The following is a 15772-nucleotide window of genomic DNA, read 5'->3' as shown; positions in this document are numbered from 1 at the left end:
TTGATTCATCAACACATTTTCTCCAAATTCATGTCATTTTCAAATCTGATACATGAGTCCTCTCTTTCTTCTTGCCCAAGGCATGTTAGGTAAGCTGGTCTGAGTGAAGCAGCAAAGTACCCTGAGGGAAAGACTGGAGGTAGCATATGCCAGGGAAGTCAAACCACCTACTCCACTTTGACCACCATCTTTCCTTAACCCTGATTGGAGGCAGCCCAGGAATCTGAACTCAAGAGCCTTGGGAATGTCGGTACACTCAAAATCACCAGATTTGCTTCTAGCTTAGCTGTCAAGAGATAAAGGTGATAAAATGGGGGTAAGCTCAGAGGAATATGGAGGATTGAGAAAGCCCCTAAAATATGGAGGATTGGGAAAGGCTTCCTGTATAAGGTGGAATTTTAGCTGGCATTTGAAGGAAATCAGGGAAGTAGAAGGTAGGAATAAGGAAGGAAAAACATTCCTGGCATGGGGCACAGCCAATGAAAATAACTGGAATTGGGAGAGAGGATGTCTTGTTCAAGGAACAGCAAGGAGGCCAGTGTTCCTGGATCATAGCAAATGTGTAGAAGTAGGATAAGGTGTAAAACAACCTGAAAATGTTGGGGAGAGGGGCAGGTTATGAAAGGTTTTGAATGCTAAATGGAAAATTTTATATTTCATCCTGGAGGTAACACGGAACCGCTGGAGTTTAATGGGTGGGGACCTGGTCAGACCTGCACTTCAGGAAGACCATTCTGACAGCCGGGTGGATGGAGAATGTGGAGAGACTTGTAGCAGGAAGACAACTATAAGACTGTATCCATACTACATCCTGAGTGGAGTGTAAGCTACTTGGGAGAAGAGATTAATTCACTTTTTTGTCTTTGTATTCCCATTGTCCAGCACAATGCCTTGCATGGAATAGATATTTAAAATAATTTATTGAACTGAACTGAAAAATTAAGAGGTTTATGGTATTATTCCATGAAGCAGCCTCACTAAGCATGGATTTAAACTAAATGACCTGACTCTAGAAATGATCATTGGTACAATGGATAGAGGGGCTCTAACAGGTTAGGGAAGCTTGAGTTCAAATCTGGCCTCAGACCCCAGCTGTGTGATCCTGGGCAAACCACATAGCCAGTTTGGGCCTCAGTTTCCTCAATTGCAAAATGGGGAAAATATTAGGAGCTCCTACCCCTGAGGGTTGTTGTAAAGATCACATTAGATTTCTGTAAAGTGCTTAATACAATGCCTGGAATATAGTAGTTGCTTACTAAAATGTTTATTCTCCCCACCTCCACCCTTACCTCCCTCTTTATTCAATTTGGTTCAACAAACACTCCAGCCCTACTCTAACTTAAGCTCCAGAAGCAAACAGGTGGCACCCTAGTCAGTTCCAGAAACTGGAAGATTAGCAACTGTAGCTACCAAATCTGACTGTAAGGCCACAGCTACCATCTGATACCAAGAGGGTGTCCTCAAGGTGGGGAGAAACTCTTTTTCTAGAACACACAGGGATTTATTCTTCACTCCCTATGGAAAGGAAGTAGGAGAGAAGGACAAATGTGCCCCACTGTTTTTTCTGACCACTGTCCTTTCTAACTGTTGTTAGAAAAAAAGGTGGTGAGCTGGCCAGTGCCTTCACCCTTGGACTTCTCTCATGGTATGAGTCAATATTTGGTAGCTGTCATACAACCAGCTCCTACTCACAGGCACACACTGGCGTTGGGGGACAGCATGTAGACGTTGTTCTCACACAGTGGGTAAATGATAATGGCCTTGCCCCAGTATACCAAGTGGGCGGCAAGCTGGAAAACCTACAAAGAGAGGGAAACAAGAAAACTGTAAAGCAAATTGCAATCTGGGTCTCACTCTGGGTGCTACAAGTCCAGAATAGGTGATCATCTCTGCTTCCTCTCAGGGGTGATTGTCACAGGTCTGTGAAGAGTCAACCTGTGGCGCATAAAGATGAATCAGAGTTTCAAATGAAATAAGGTATTTTCAAGGCTTGTTTCCTTTTTCATGCCAGGTTTTACATTTCCAACTTCCTACTAGGTCCCAGTGGGCAGAAACTATGCAGATGGACAGTGCTTCCCCCCAACATGGAGCCCTGGATTTGTGTTTTAAGCAGCTGAACTTGAAATCTGCTGTTTTGTATTATCATTTCCTGTGTAGTTCGGCACACTCCTATTTTTAAAGAGGGTCATATTTTTTCAATCAGAGGTCTCTGCTATCCTGGCCTCTTCTGAGGGAAAGAGTTGGCTTCCTTATGACAGGCCATTTGTCACCTAGGCTACACTGCGGCAGTGGGAGTCATGGGCCATCCAGTCCTTCATGGGGATCCAGGCTTCACATGAAAACAGTGTCAGGTCTCATCTGAGTTATTGCCATAACTCTACTCAAAGAAGGTTTAGTAGAACACACAAGCACATGCCAACATTTGGAGAGTTATGACATACCACATAGTTGTTAGTTTGAAATACCAGAGGACATGCGTTTAATTTTTTTAATCTGTTCATTTAAGTTATTTGTTTTAAGAGGATTTTTTAAAAGAAATCTATGCCAGTCTTCAAGATAACTGAAAGACAGCCTAGGATATTAACAAAAGCAAGATTGGGAACCCTTGTCCTAAAGAAAACCTGGCAAATGGGACCAGGGTTTTATGTGATTTAACAATGTACAAGTTATATGAGGGACCATTCGGACAAACTTTCCACCCAGGGCGTGGATTGTCACCACCTCCATAATCCCCACTGACACAGTGCTGTATGGTTACAAAAAGCTCATTTTGGCTCATTTGATCATCTTGTAAGGCAGGTACTATAAATATCCACTTACTTGAATAGAAACTAAGGTTCAAAAATATAAAGTGACTTGCTTGGAAAGTCATCAGTAAGGGAAGAGATGGGATTTCAGCTCAGATCTTCTGATTTCAAGACCAATGTTCCTGCCACCATCTTAACAGGTCATCTAGCCTCAGTTTAAATATCTCCAGAAAGGAAGAAATAGGGAAACATTTTGCATAGGTCTCATTTTTAGGGAATTTCTCTTTACATTAAGCTAAAATCTGCCTCACTATAAATTCTACTCAAGTTTCCTTCTTATGAGGCCCAAAGAGAGAAGACTAAAGACTCAGTATTATAGCTACTGAAAGCAAAATAGGTTGTTTATGCAGTCCTGCTCTCCTGTGGCACTTATTTATCCAAAAGGAAGCACTATTGCAAGGAATTAGAATGAGCAAATTAAAGAAAGTCCAAGTCACCAGAGATCACTTTCCTGTGGGAAAGCCTGCTATAGTTCCAATTCTGGGCATGTCCAACTTTATAAAGGAAAATCAGGGCTAGGAAGTTGGAATTCTTACTTTTATGGTTGAAAGAGTCTTACTTTAAATGGACAAAAAGATAGGGACTCTAGTTTACTTATAATCCTGGAATCTACCAAACTTCTCTTAACCAGTATTCATCCTCTTCCTAGCCCTGTTATTTGCATGCCTCTAGGCTATCATATTTCAATTAATCACCTTTGAAGCCTAGAATGTACTCTCTGAAATGTCCCCAGGAGCAGGTTGGACATATTTAAAGGTGTAACTATAAGGTGCTGGCTATCTTTTTCAATATTCCCAATAAGCCAAGATCTCATTGGTATAGGCAACTCCTTCCAGTGATGAAGTCCAGAGCCTTCTATGCCTTAGCAGATAGTCATGAAAAAATTCATCACTTGGTGACCAACCACTTGAAAAGAAGCCCCTTCAAACTTAGCTAAGCTGAGTCTCTTGGATGACAGTCCACTGGTGAGCCTTTGCTCAGCTGGTACAGCCTTTGGGAACCCAAGACCACTGTGCCATTATGAAGCTTCAACTTCTGTTGAGAAAAGTGCTGGTCAAGCACTCTCTCTCCTCTCTCCCTTCCTCCTCCCAGTTTCTCTACCCACCTCCCATATCTTTCTACACACATGCATAATTACCATCACTTAGTAATCTAGCAGTTCACTAATCATCATTCTTAATAAAAATAATGACAATAATGGTGTCAAATCTTGAGGCAAGTTTCTCAGTAGCCATAGGCCTTACCTTTGGTTTGGTTCCACTGGTGAAGACTGAACATGATCATCTTATCAGCCAAGACTACACAACTTGGTTCTTGACAACTCAAAAAGGGATGTTAATGGTAGGGCTGAGAGTGCAGCCTATATACCTTAGTACTGTTCACAGAAAAGCCTTAAGGAAGGCATTATACCAAATCATGAAGGCAGCCAACCTGGGCATTGCAAATAGAACCTAAGTAAATAAAATCCCAAATGAGGGAAGTGACTGTCTGAACTTCTCCAAGCTCTGCTCCTTTTTGATGTACTTGTTGTATAATATTTTCAAAGTTATATACTCCTCTCATCAGAGTCAGGAGGACAGATGAATGCCTTCCTTAATTCACAGGAAACAAAAGATCAGATAGGGTCATAGGCCCTAGGGTGAAGGAGTCATCATGAGAGCTTAGGCTTCTAGGCAACCCAGGAAGCAATCAATATTTATTTATTGGCAATGTTAGTATTTTTAAAAAAAGGTTCTTGCGTAATGGACTTCTCCATTAATGGCGGTGTAATGTCCCTGAACAATCTGCAGGGATCTAGGAGAAAAAAACACCATTCATAAGCAGAGGATAAACTGTGAGAATAGAAACACCGAGGAAAAGCAACTGCCTGAATAAAGCGGTTGAGGAGACATGACAGAGGAGAGACTCTAAATGAACACTCTAATGCAAATATTATCAACATAGCAATGGGTTCAAATCAAGAAAACATGTAATGCCCAGTGGATTTACGCGTTGGCTATGGGGGGTGGGGGGGAGGAAAAGAAAATGATCTATGTCTTTAATGAATAATGCTTGGAAATGATCAAATAAAATATTAAAAAAATAAAAAAAGGTTCTTGGGGGTGGGAATAGCAAAGAAATCTTTAGTGAAGCAGTAGCAAAATCAAAGGAAAAAATAGCTATACTCACTGGGGCCTGGGGGGAGTGTACCCCCTAGGACTTAAGATTGGCTTTGGAACAGAGAAGGCCAGGGCCCCTTACCTACAGAATAGACTCCAGCACCAACAACCTACAGCAAGCTTGCCATTCATAATCAGTCCGAAAACTTTCACATACTCTGTACAACACATACACAACCAGATACAAACTCAAATTTTAAAAACTGAATGACTGATGAGTGTTTTTTTGTCTTTTCTTTTTACTTTTTAAATTGCCCTATTTATGCTTATAGTCAGACACTATGGATGTGTCACAGACAACCACATCCAAAAATATAGATGCCTAGATCCCCCGAAATATTACCTTCCATTTGTACCCCAAATCTAGTCTACCAATTTTTCCTTTTTCCAAATTTCTCATTGTTCTCCCATTCACACATGCCTTATAAAAACACCCCATCCCCCTTACAACCATCCTTATGCCTAGACCACCAGGTAACACTTCTTCTAAATCTATCCACTATTTCCATACAATCCTTCCATGTATACATAAAAGCATACACATATTTTACAAACACAAAAAAAGTATGCATTTACACATACAAAACCCCCATACACTTGAGCATCTAGGCAAACACATTCTTACATATATTTGTGTGCAGAAACACATTATACATATAGACATACACTCTGCAGGGACATGTCTAAATGAAATAGGAGCAACAGAAATGAATAAGATGGGGTCTCTGTCCTCCTGGACAATAAAATCTGGAAAGAATTAATTAAACCCTTGGCTAATGGATCAATAATAGATTGTTTAGGGAATCTAGGTAGGCTGGGGGCATATCTTTAACTATATAAACCAGATATTTTTAACTTGGGGTCCCTGGATAGAATTCAGCTGTTTTATAAGCTATAATAGAAAAAAAAAGACATTTTTCTTTTTTTTTTTAACCCTTACCTTCTGTCTTAGAATCCATGCTGTGTATTGGTAAGGTAAGGTAAGGGCTGGGCAATGGGGGTTAAGCAACTTGTTCAGGGTCACACAGCTAGGAAGTGTCTGAGGTTAGATTTGAACCCAAGACCTCCCATCTCTGGACCTGATTCTCAATCCACTGAGCCACCCAGTTACTCCAACATCTTTATTTTCAATAGCCTTCGTTTTCTTCTCTAATCCTCTGTTTTGTGAAAAATAAAATACATTAAAAACAATTCTAATTTTTGTTTGGGGATTTTGATTTATATGATTATTCTCTTACAAAAATAAATACTATGGAAATATGTTTTGCATAATAATACATGTATAATTCAGATTGAATTGCTTGTCAGCTCCATGAAAAGGGAGAGAAGGGAAGGAGGGAGACGATTTGGAACATAACTTATGTGGAAAATTGTTACTACATGTAATTGCTAAAAATAAATAAAAATTAAAAAGTAACTCTGAGAAAGGAACCACAGGCTTGACCAGGCTGCCAGAGGAATCCACGACACCCCAAAAGGTGAAGGACTCCTTAACCAAACTGTCCCTGCATGGCCCAGAGACCAGACATTACACTATACTGAATAGGTCACAAGTCTGCCCCAAGAGGGCATTCATAAATTCTGATGTTTGTGGTAACCAGATTTGGGTTTCATCTTTTCCCACAGAATAAGGACTCATGTAATTTCCTTAGTCTGTGTGAGCCCACAAATAAAATGAAAAGGCTCTCTGGCTGCCACTAACTTCAAGGTAGCAACAGAATCCATTTTTCTGAGAGATCTCAGCTGAGAGAAGTCAGTGACTGCCCTCTAGTTGTAATGGTCCATATCCAAATGCACATGCAGGATCAGGGTGGGGGTTAGGGGCAATAAGGCTAGAGTGAAGTGCTAAAAAGCCCATATATTTCCTACAAGGAGACCTTTATTTGGTCTCACCTATCTTCACAACAACTCATCCTCTTTCCCAAACCAGTTCTTTCCAAATTCTCTACTTTTTAATAATAATTCTCCCAGATACACAGGCTCAGTCCATCCTTCAAGCACTGTTCAATTCATCTTCTTAAAGATAGCTCTTGTTCTGCCACTCTCTTGCTCAAAATCCTGCAGTGGCTCTCCCTTGCATATGGGATAAAGAAGAAACTCCTACCACACAAGACTTTCTGGTTATCACTTTGCCCCACCCTACCTTACCCGCAGGATCCCTAACTCATAAAGAAATTTTATGTTCTAGCCAAACTGACGTATGCATTTGTGCTTTCTCAACTTCTCACCCCTTCAAACAACAATTCCTTCCATCCCATCCAGGTCAAATACTATGTTCTCAACAAAACCTTCATAAGCCTGACCAGAAGTGATCCTCTCAATCTCCAAAACACTTTATTTGAACCTGTCTTATGGACCTTAGCACATTATACCGTGTACTGTAGTAATTGATATATATCTTAGCTCCTTAACAGATTCCACTCCATGAAGGGTGGGGATCATATTGTATATATTTTTATATTAGCCTCCAATTCTAGCAAAATGTTCTGCACATAGAGGGCACCTAATCAATATTGGATGGATAAATGAATAAATGATGGAGTGACTAACTGTTAAATAAACAGGGGTGGAAATATTCTTTTCTCTTTAAAAGAATTAACATTCTTATAAATGACTGTTAGGAAGGAGAAGGGTGAATGCAAACACATCAGCTCTATTGTACAGTGTATGAGGGAAAAGCGAGCAAGTGGTTATCATTTTTGTCTCCAACTAAGCTAGGGGATTTTCTGTGGCTTTTTTTTTTAAAACTCTTACCTTCTGCCTTAGAACCAATACTGTGTACTACTTATAAGAACTGCAAGGGGCAGGCAATGGGGGTTAAGTGACTTGCCCAGCATCATACTGCTAGGAAGTGTCTGAGGCCAGATTTGAAAGCAGGACCTCCCATCTCTGGGCCTGACTCTCAATCCACTGAGCCATACAGCTACTCACTTCTGTGGCTTTCAATATCTAAGTTTCCTTTACCTTTACTGCCATGCAGATTCTATATTACCTCTTCACATCCTCCAACCTACTTGCCTATTTCTAAATGTATTTCACAATTTCTACAGTTATCAAGATAGTTCTCTTTTTGATACACAAAGGAGCACCCACATGGTACAGTAGGAAAATGACTTCTAATCTCCTGAATCTCTTACCTTTTAATGCTGGTTTCAAAACTCCTAAAGTTTGGGAGGTGCTCAAGGGTGGAAATGAAAATATGGAGAAGCCAGGAAATTAGATTTCAGATTTTGAAGGGTGCCATTTGATAAGAGATTAAACTGGGGGGCAGCTGGGTAGCTCAGTGGATTGAGAACCAAGCCTAGAGATGGGAGATCCTAGGTTCAAATCTGGCCTCAGCCACTTCCCAGCTGTGTGACCCTGAGCAAGTCACTTGACCCCCATTGCCTAGCCCTTACCACTCTTCTGCCTTGAAGCCAATACACAGTATTGACTCCAAGACGGAAGGTAAGGGTTTAAAAAAAAAAAAAAGAGAGATTAAACTGATTCTGATTAGCCTAAGACAGCAGAGTTAGGACTAATGATGAGAAATTATAGAGAGGCAGATTTTGGCTCATCCTAAGGAATAACTTTCTGATAATTAGACCTATCTAGAAATGAAATGGGCTGCTTCACTAGGAAGTGAGTTCCTCTTCACTGGAAGCAATCTTCCTGAAATCAAGATAAATACTTGGAGATTTGATAGAGGGAATTCTTGCTTCAGGTATATACTGGACTTAATAACCTCTGACCTCCATTCCAACTCTGAGATTCTATGATTCTGACTGAACAAAATACTAGCTATTAAAAATACAATATTGAATTCTTATAATAACCCTGGCAGGTAGGTACTATTATCATCTCCATTTTTTTTAGTTGAGGAAACTTAAGAAAATAAGCATTTCTATATTTCTACTATGTGCCAGGCACTGTGCTAGGCACTTTAAAAATATTATCTTATTTAATTCTAATAATAACCCTGTGAGATAAGTGTTCTTAGTATTTTCATCCTACTTTTGCAGCAACTGAGGCAAAGTAAAGTTTAAATAGCTTGCCTAGGATTACACAGATAACATCTGTGGCCACATTTGAACTCAGGTCTTCCTGATTCCAAGTTCAGTGCTCTATTCACTATGCCACTTAACTGTCTGTGAGATGGAAGGCAGAGAATTATACTGTAAACAGCATGAACCTAGGAGTAAGGAGACTTATGATATAGCCCCCACTCTACTACTAACTAAGCTGTGTGACATTGGATAATTCATGTCCCTTCTCTGGGCTTTGGTTTTTAAATTGATAAAGGGTGTTGGACTAATGGTCTCAAAGATCCTTTCATTCTTGGATTCTGAGAACCATCCAGAAAAAAAATAAGTGATTCTGTCTCATATGTGTAGAAGCTCAGCTGGAAAAAGATTTCTCAGGGTGGTCCAAGAATGTGTGACTAATGTAAGGAGAAACAGAAGACAGCAGCCAAGGAAAACTTTGGAAAAATTTGCTAACAGAACTTTTCAGAAGAGTAGTTGTAAGTGGTAGAAGTATCTTTACTTTAAAATTAGTCAAAAGGATTGTAACAAAATATTCCTATAGAAGGAGCCCAATATTTCTCATCTCTAGGTTTCTACTAGATATTGTGAAGTTTTAAAACTAAGTAGTAGAACCTTTTCAGTGGATGTTGACTCAATCTTACAGAACTTTGGGAATGCCAGGTCTGTATTCTGAGAAAGTTGCTACAGGTTCTTCACAGCAGAGGTGGTCTTAATCACTTACAAGGGCAAAGAAACAATTTGTTTTATTATTTTATTTTTTAATAAAATCCTTACCTTCCGCCTTAGAATCGATACTGTGTATTGTTTCTAAGACAGAAAGAAGAGTGGTAAGGGCTAGGCAATGGGGGTTAAGTGACTTGCCCAGGGTCACACAGCTAGGAAGTATCTGAGGCCAGATTTTCACCTAGGACCTCCTGTCTCTAGGCCTGGCTCTCAATCCACTGAGCTACCCAGCTACCCCCCAAAGAAATAATTTAGCAAGGTTTCCTTATCTTCAAGTCTCTCTCCCCTAGTCTACTACAAAATAATTTTATTCCAATCCTTTTATCTTTTAAGGTCCCCTAAAACAAAGTGATGAATGATTTCTAAATTTCTAAAAGAAATATCCAATTTAGGTGCTACCCCAACGGGTTTCTATCTTATTCCGTTAAAACTAGAAAAGATCCTAGATTCCCATTTATCCCAGTGCTTTTGACTTGTGACTTTCACTCTGAACAGCATTCCCATTTATCCATAGGTGGACATCTTTGTAGATAGGGTCACCATTCCCTCTAATCCCTATTGTATTATTATTTTTTTAAAAACCCTTACCTTCCATCTTAGAATCAATACCATTTATGATTGGTTCCAAGGCAGAAGAGCAGTAAGGGCTAGGTAATGGGGGTTAAGTGACTTGCCCAGAGTGATCACATGGCTAGGAAGTGTCTATGAGGCCACATTTGAACCCAGGACCTTCTATCTCTAGGTCCTACTCTCCATCCACTGAGTCGCCCAGGCCCCCATTCCTATTGTATTTTAAAGTGCTTTCCCTTCCTCCTTGCCATCTTCTTGCTCCCCCCACCCCCATCATGATCTGGTGCCTTCCATCTCCCACAGTGGACGTTGCCTCTCTCATATGTACATACCTGCAGCAGAGCCAGATCAGCATCCTGAGCGAGCTGCTGCAGATTCTTCACAGCAGAGGTGGTCTTAATCACTCTCACAAGGGCAGGAGAACAGTCTAATGGGAGTTCATTGAGTAGGGACTTCTCATCGTTGAGCAGCAATAAAGCATGATAAGGCCTGCCATAGGAGAAACCCTCATATTAACCAAAATCATCCCAATAACAGATATGGCAATGAATTGCAATACAGTATTGTCTGCTTCAGCACATGGCCTGCACAGCCTCAAGAAGGGCCATGGAGGTAAATCTGAACTTGGTAGCTCCACTGCCTGTACCTAGTCAGACATTTTCAATCTTAAATAGAAACAGGACTGATAATCTGTATGTAAGGATCCCTGTGGGCTGCATACTGACTTAGTCTTAAAATGTCACATTATCTATATTTTACTCCATTTTTATTTATTTTGTTAAATATTTCTCAATTACATTTTAATATGGTTTGGACTGCACTTGGGAGGGCTGTGGGCAACATTAGCCCACAGGCCTGTTTGATACCTGTGCCCTAGTGTACAATGCCAAGTCCAAATTGAAAATGCCAAAAGGTATTAAGGGAACAAACAGGGTGAATTAAAATCAAATCTTGTGTCAGGAAAAATGGAAAAGAAGAGGTAAAAAATGTTTTGAGTGCTTCTAAAATCAGCTGGAAATATTCCTGGGGGATATAATTTTCTACTATGGTTTAGAGAGAGGTTCTAGATTGAGAATCTGAAAGCTCAGGGTTTAAATTCTGCAAAATGGGGATCATAACCATGACAAAAATTATTACATCCATTTTACAAGTGAATAAACTAAGGCCTAGAGAGCGAAAGTAACCTGCCTATAGTTACACTAGTTATAAGAAGCAGCACTCCTGACACCAAGTCAAGTGCCCTTTTCAAGGACTGAAGATACTACCCTGACTTTAGGTTCTCTAAGGAACCTAAAGGCTGTAAGCTTTTATAACCTATTTCTTCGATTAAAATGTGTAAATTCAGTAAAGAAGCCAATCAGAAACAAGAAAGGCTTTGAAAAGGCAGCCCCATGAAGACTAATTCAGCCTTGCAAAGACTTCAAAATAAACTGTTCGGCTTAGTCCTGGGCTTAGTCCATTCCCCCGAGACCTGGCCTTTCATGAGGTAAAACGATGGCTACTAGGTCTCATGATCAGATCACAGAAAAAGATCTAAACCTATCTTGGGTGCAGCAGAGACAGAGCAAAAGATTGAATGTGTCAGCCATTCTTAGATACTGCCTTGTCTAAAATAAAAAGCCTATTATATTTTGACTATGACAAATGACAGAATCCTACTGCCCATTTCTGAAGTAGAAAGCAGGGGAGTAAAAGCACCCAGCCTGTGGGTCCAATAGCTTTCAGAAGTAATGTGGTCAGGGGGCAGCTGGGTAGCTCAGTGGATTGAGAGCCAGGCCTAGAGACAGGAAGTCCTAGGTGAAAAATCTGTCCTCAGACACTTCCCAGCTGTGTGACCCTGGGCAAGTCACTTGACCCTCATTGCCTAGTCTTTACCACTCTTCTGCCTTGGAGCCAATACACAGTATTGATTCTAAGATGGAAGGTAAGGGTTTAAAGAAAAAAAAAGAAGTAATGTGGTCAGCAAAACTAGACTGGGCTTAGAGGGCACAGAGCAATTCAGAAAGGACAAAATTGATCTAGGAATTACTAGAGAGAAGTGGGAACACAAGCCCCTTAGCGAACAAGATTTAGTTACCGGATAGCTTTCAGGCTTCTTTCAATGGCTTCAGGAGGTATAAAATTTGTTGCAACATAATGGATTTTATGAGGCAGGCAGAAGCTCACTTCCAGCCAATTGTTGATGTGTAACCGTACCACACCAGTGGTACAGAGGCTGCAGAAAACCAAACATAACAATAAGTTATTTGTAGAGCCTGTGTCCTGCTGCATCAAACTGTATGTAGGTGGTCTGCCCCTTTTAGTAGGTCTTTCTGAAATGGTTTTTGACAAGAGATTTCCTTTTACATGTTCAGCACATTGCAAAGACCCATTTTTTTGATAGTTCACAAATTAAATCCCAACCTGGGTATTCTGTTTCTCATTCAACCTGCTCCTGCTTGTCAGAAGAAACATGAAAGTAGATATTAAACCGTTTCCTTACCACAGGAGGAAGGTTGCTACTCCTTGGAAAATTAAGAAAATGTATGTTAGAAATCACTGACAGTTTTTATTTCTAGCCTTGGGATTAGGAGTTCAATAACAATGCTGAAAAAATCTACTATAAAAATCTTTGATCATTATTATCCCTGAAGACCAACAAGAAGAATGAGCACATGTTTGGCACAAAAGAATAATAAATTCAGTTATTGGGCTTCCTTTCAACTGCTCATCAGAGTTTGCTTTTTGCCTCATGAACCACAACTTCAGCATCTGTTTTGTCACAGAATTTCAGAGTCAAAGGGAACTTAGTGGTCATCATATGGAACTCATCCAGATAATCCCCTCTATAACATATCTGATGAGTACCTACCCATCCTTTGTCTGAAGACTGTCAGTGAAGGAAAGTCCCTACTGTCAGAAACAATTGATGCCACTTTAGAGTAGCTTTAGTTGTTAGGAAATATGTCCTTTTATCAAGTCTAAGTTTAAGTCTAAGTTTAAAGTTTACAACTTTGAGCTAAAGCTCCTAGTTCCACCCTCTGAGACCACCCAGAATAAAGAATCCCTCCTTCACATAGCAGCCCTTCAAATACCCAGTACAGTAAGGAAAAGATGTGTTACACATGTTATAATGGATAAGGCTACAAAACTTGCCAAAAGCTAAAAGTAGAAAAGACCTAAGCAAAAAATTCGTCTAGATTCTAGGTGGGAGAAAGGGGACCCTCAAGAAGAAGTACATTTTACCTGACAAGTTTCATGTTCAGAATGTATTATCTTAACTGTCATTTTAGGACATGGGGAGAAATGGGACAAGGAAGAGAAATATGGTCCCCTCTGTTGCAGAAATAACACATGAACACTATTAACAACCTACAAGGAGAATGTTAATGAAGACAGCCACAAGAAGGATCACAAGAATATTAGCATGAGTGGAAACTAAAATATGATAGTCAGAAAGGAACTCCAAGATGAACTATGAATGAACTATAGAGAGCAATAAAATAGTTACCAAAACAGCAGAACTTGGATTCAGACTAGGAATGGAGTGACATAAATTACATTACAATGAACAATAACTGAGGCAGGATGTTTGAGTGGCATCTGAGCATGAAGGAAAATGGTATGTGGCTTATTGTTTATCAGGGCATATACCCAGGAAAAATCATTCAGAACAGGCCCATTTCCTATACCTTTTAGTTGGAGCTATAGAGGGTCAATAAAATACTTAAGAAAAATCCAGGTTTCTCCAAATTACTCCAAAACTTTGGAAAGACATTATGAAGGGAGGGGGGAAAGGTAGATGAGGGGATGAGAGGGAAAGAGATAGAGGTGAAGGGGCCAACAAAAAATCTGGGAATCTTGCAGTTGGATGAGATCTAAAAGGCTATCTAGTCCCCTCCTTACTCTAAAAAGAATCCCCAAATGTGGTTCTCCATCCTTTGCCTGAAAAATATCCAGTAAGAGGGAATGAATTACTTCTTATAGCCCATTCTACTTTTGCATAGTTCTAATTGTTAGAATTTAAACTAGAAAAATGAAAGGTCCTTTGTCTTGGATTCTGTGTCAACTTTACATGTGAACTATTGAGAAATGAGCCATCTCTAATTCCACTAGTTGATACCGGATACTGGAGGATTGTTTTGCAAGGCCTTAATAGTCTTTTTTTAGTCCCACACAAAGGGAGCAAAACCTGTACAAAGATGCTTTCATATGCTAACAGAGATGTTAGAAATGGAGGAGTCCTTAAAACTCATTCATTCATTTTAGCTAGGAGAAGTTAGGAGAAGAGGTAACATGGGAATCTCCATCTCTAAACTCCTATCCCAGGGCTCTTTCTACTACACCTCAACTCTACACAAAAGTAGGAAAAAAGAGTGAATGAGAGCATAAAGACCTAATTAGCATCACTAGAAACTTCCAAGATGAACCTACCCTACATGGGCTGCAATGCTACTGGTATCATGCCTTTTACCTTCTGCCATGTTCTTAATCATTTCTACTGACTTTTATGACACTAATAGGTTTTGTACATTTGTTATAATTGACTGACAACCAGTGCCTAAGACTGGCTCCACTTCTAACATATAACCATTGTAAGATGGCTTTTTTGTTTTCCAAAGAAGTCTCCTATGTATTTCTAGGTTAGGATTTTGAGAACTTAAAAAAAAAGTGAACAATGTTACTTTTAGAATGATTGCCAATACATGAACTGATGCAGAGTGAAATAAGGAGAACTAGAACACTGTACACAGTAACAACAACATTAATGCATGATCAACTATGATAAACTTAGCTACTCTCAGCACAGCACAATGATCCAGGACAATTCTGAAAAACTTATGACAAAGAATGCTATCCACATTCAGAGAAAGAACTGTTGAGTCAGAATGGAGATCAAAGCATATGATTTTTCACTTTAGTTTATTTATGCTTTTGTTTTGGGGTTTTGGTTTTATGAGAGTATTCTCTTACCACAATGAATATAGAAATATGTTTTGCATGATAATACATGTATAATCCAGATCAAATTACTTACCATCTCTGAGAAGGGGGAGAGAGATATGGATCTTAGAACTTCAGAAAACTTATGCAGATGATTACTACATGTAATTAGTAAAATAAAATATCTTTACAAAAAATATGAATTCCTAATGAAGAACTGATGGAAGGATTACATGATCCATCTCCTGACAGATTGGTGGTAGATTTAAAATACAGAATGAGACATTAGACAATGACAATGTGGGGATTTGTTTTGTTTGACTATGCATATTTGTTACAAGGGCTTTGTTTTTCTTTTTCTATTTTAAATCAAAGTTGTGTGGAAGGAGGATAAATGCTAGCTGAAAAATAAGATAAAACAAAAAATATTTTTTATAATGGCAAGAGAAAAACAATTTTGAGAGACTTAAGAACTCTGACTAGAGTAACAATAAACTATGTGTCCATTCAAAAGAAAGAGGAAACATATGCCATTCACCTCCTGACAGAGATGTGATGAACTTAA

The 15772-nt window shown here is 39.4% G+C and overlaps 1 protein-coding gene across 7 annotated transcripts in view; it reads right to left on the bottom strand.

The window, feature by feature from the left end:
• The window catches only part of NPRL3 (NPR3 like, GATOR1 complex subunit), a 73565-nt gene that overhangs the window by 20136 nt on the left and 37657 nt on the right, over positions 1–15772 (bottom strand). For all 7 annotated transcript variants that reach the window (XM_007499168.3, XM_007499169.3, XM_007499170.3 and 4 more), the window contains 3 exons: positions 12362–12499; positions 10617–10773; positions 1693–1799 (listed from right to left, as the gene is read on the bottom strand). In XM_007499168.3, coding sequence (XP_007499230.1) covers positions 1693–1799; positions 10617–10773; positions 12362–12499 — 402 coding nt within the window. The remainder of the gene's footprint in view (positions 1–1692; positions 1800–10616; positions 10774–12361; positions 12500–15772) is intronic.

The sequence above is a fragment of the Monodelphis domestica genome, chromosome 7 (assembly GCF_027887165.1).
Source record: "Monodelphis domestica isolate mMonDom1 chromosome 7, mMonDom1.pri, whole genome shotgun sequence".
Taxonomy (NCBI): domain Eukaryota; kingdom Metazoa; phylum Chordata; class Mammalia; order Didelphimorphia; family Didelphidae; genus Monodelphis; species Monodelphis domestica.
Note: the sequence above shows the minus strand (reverse complement) of the source record. Positions and strands in the feature narration are given on the sequence as shown.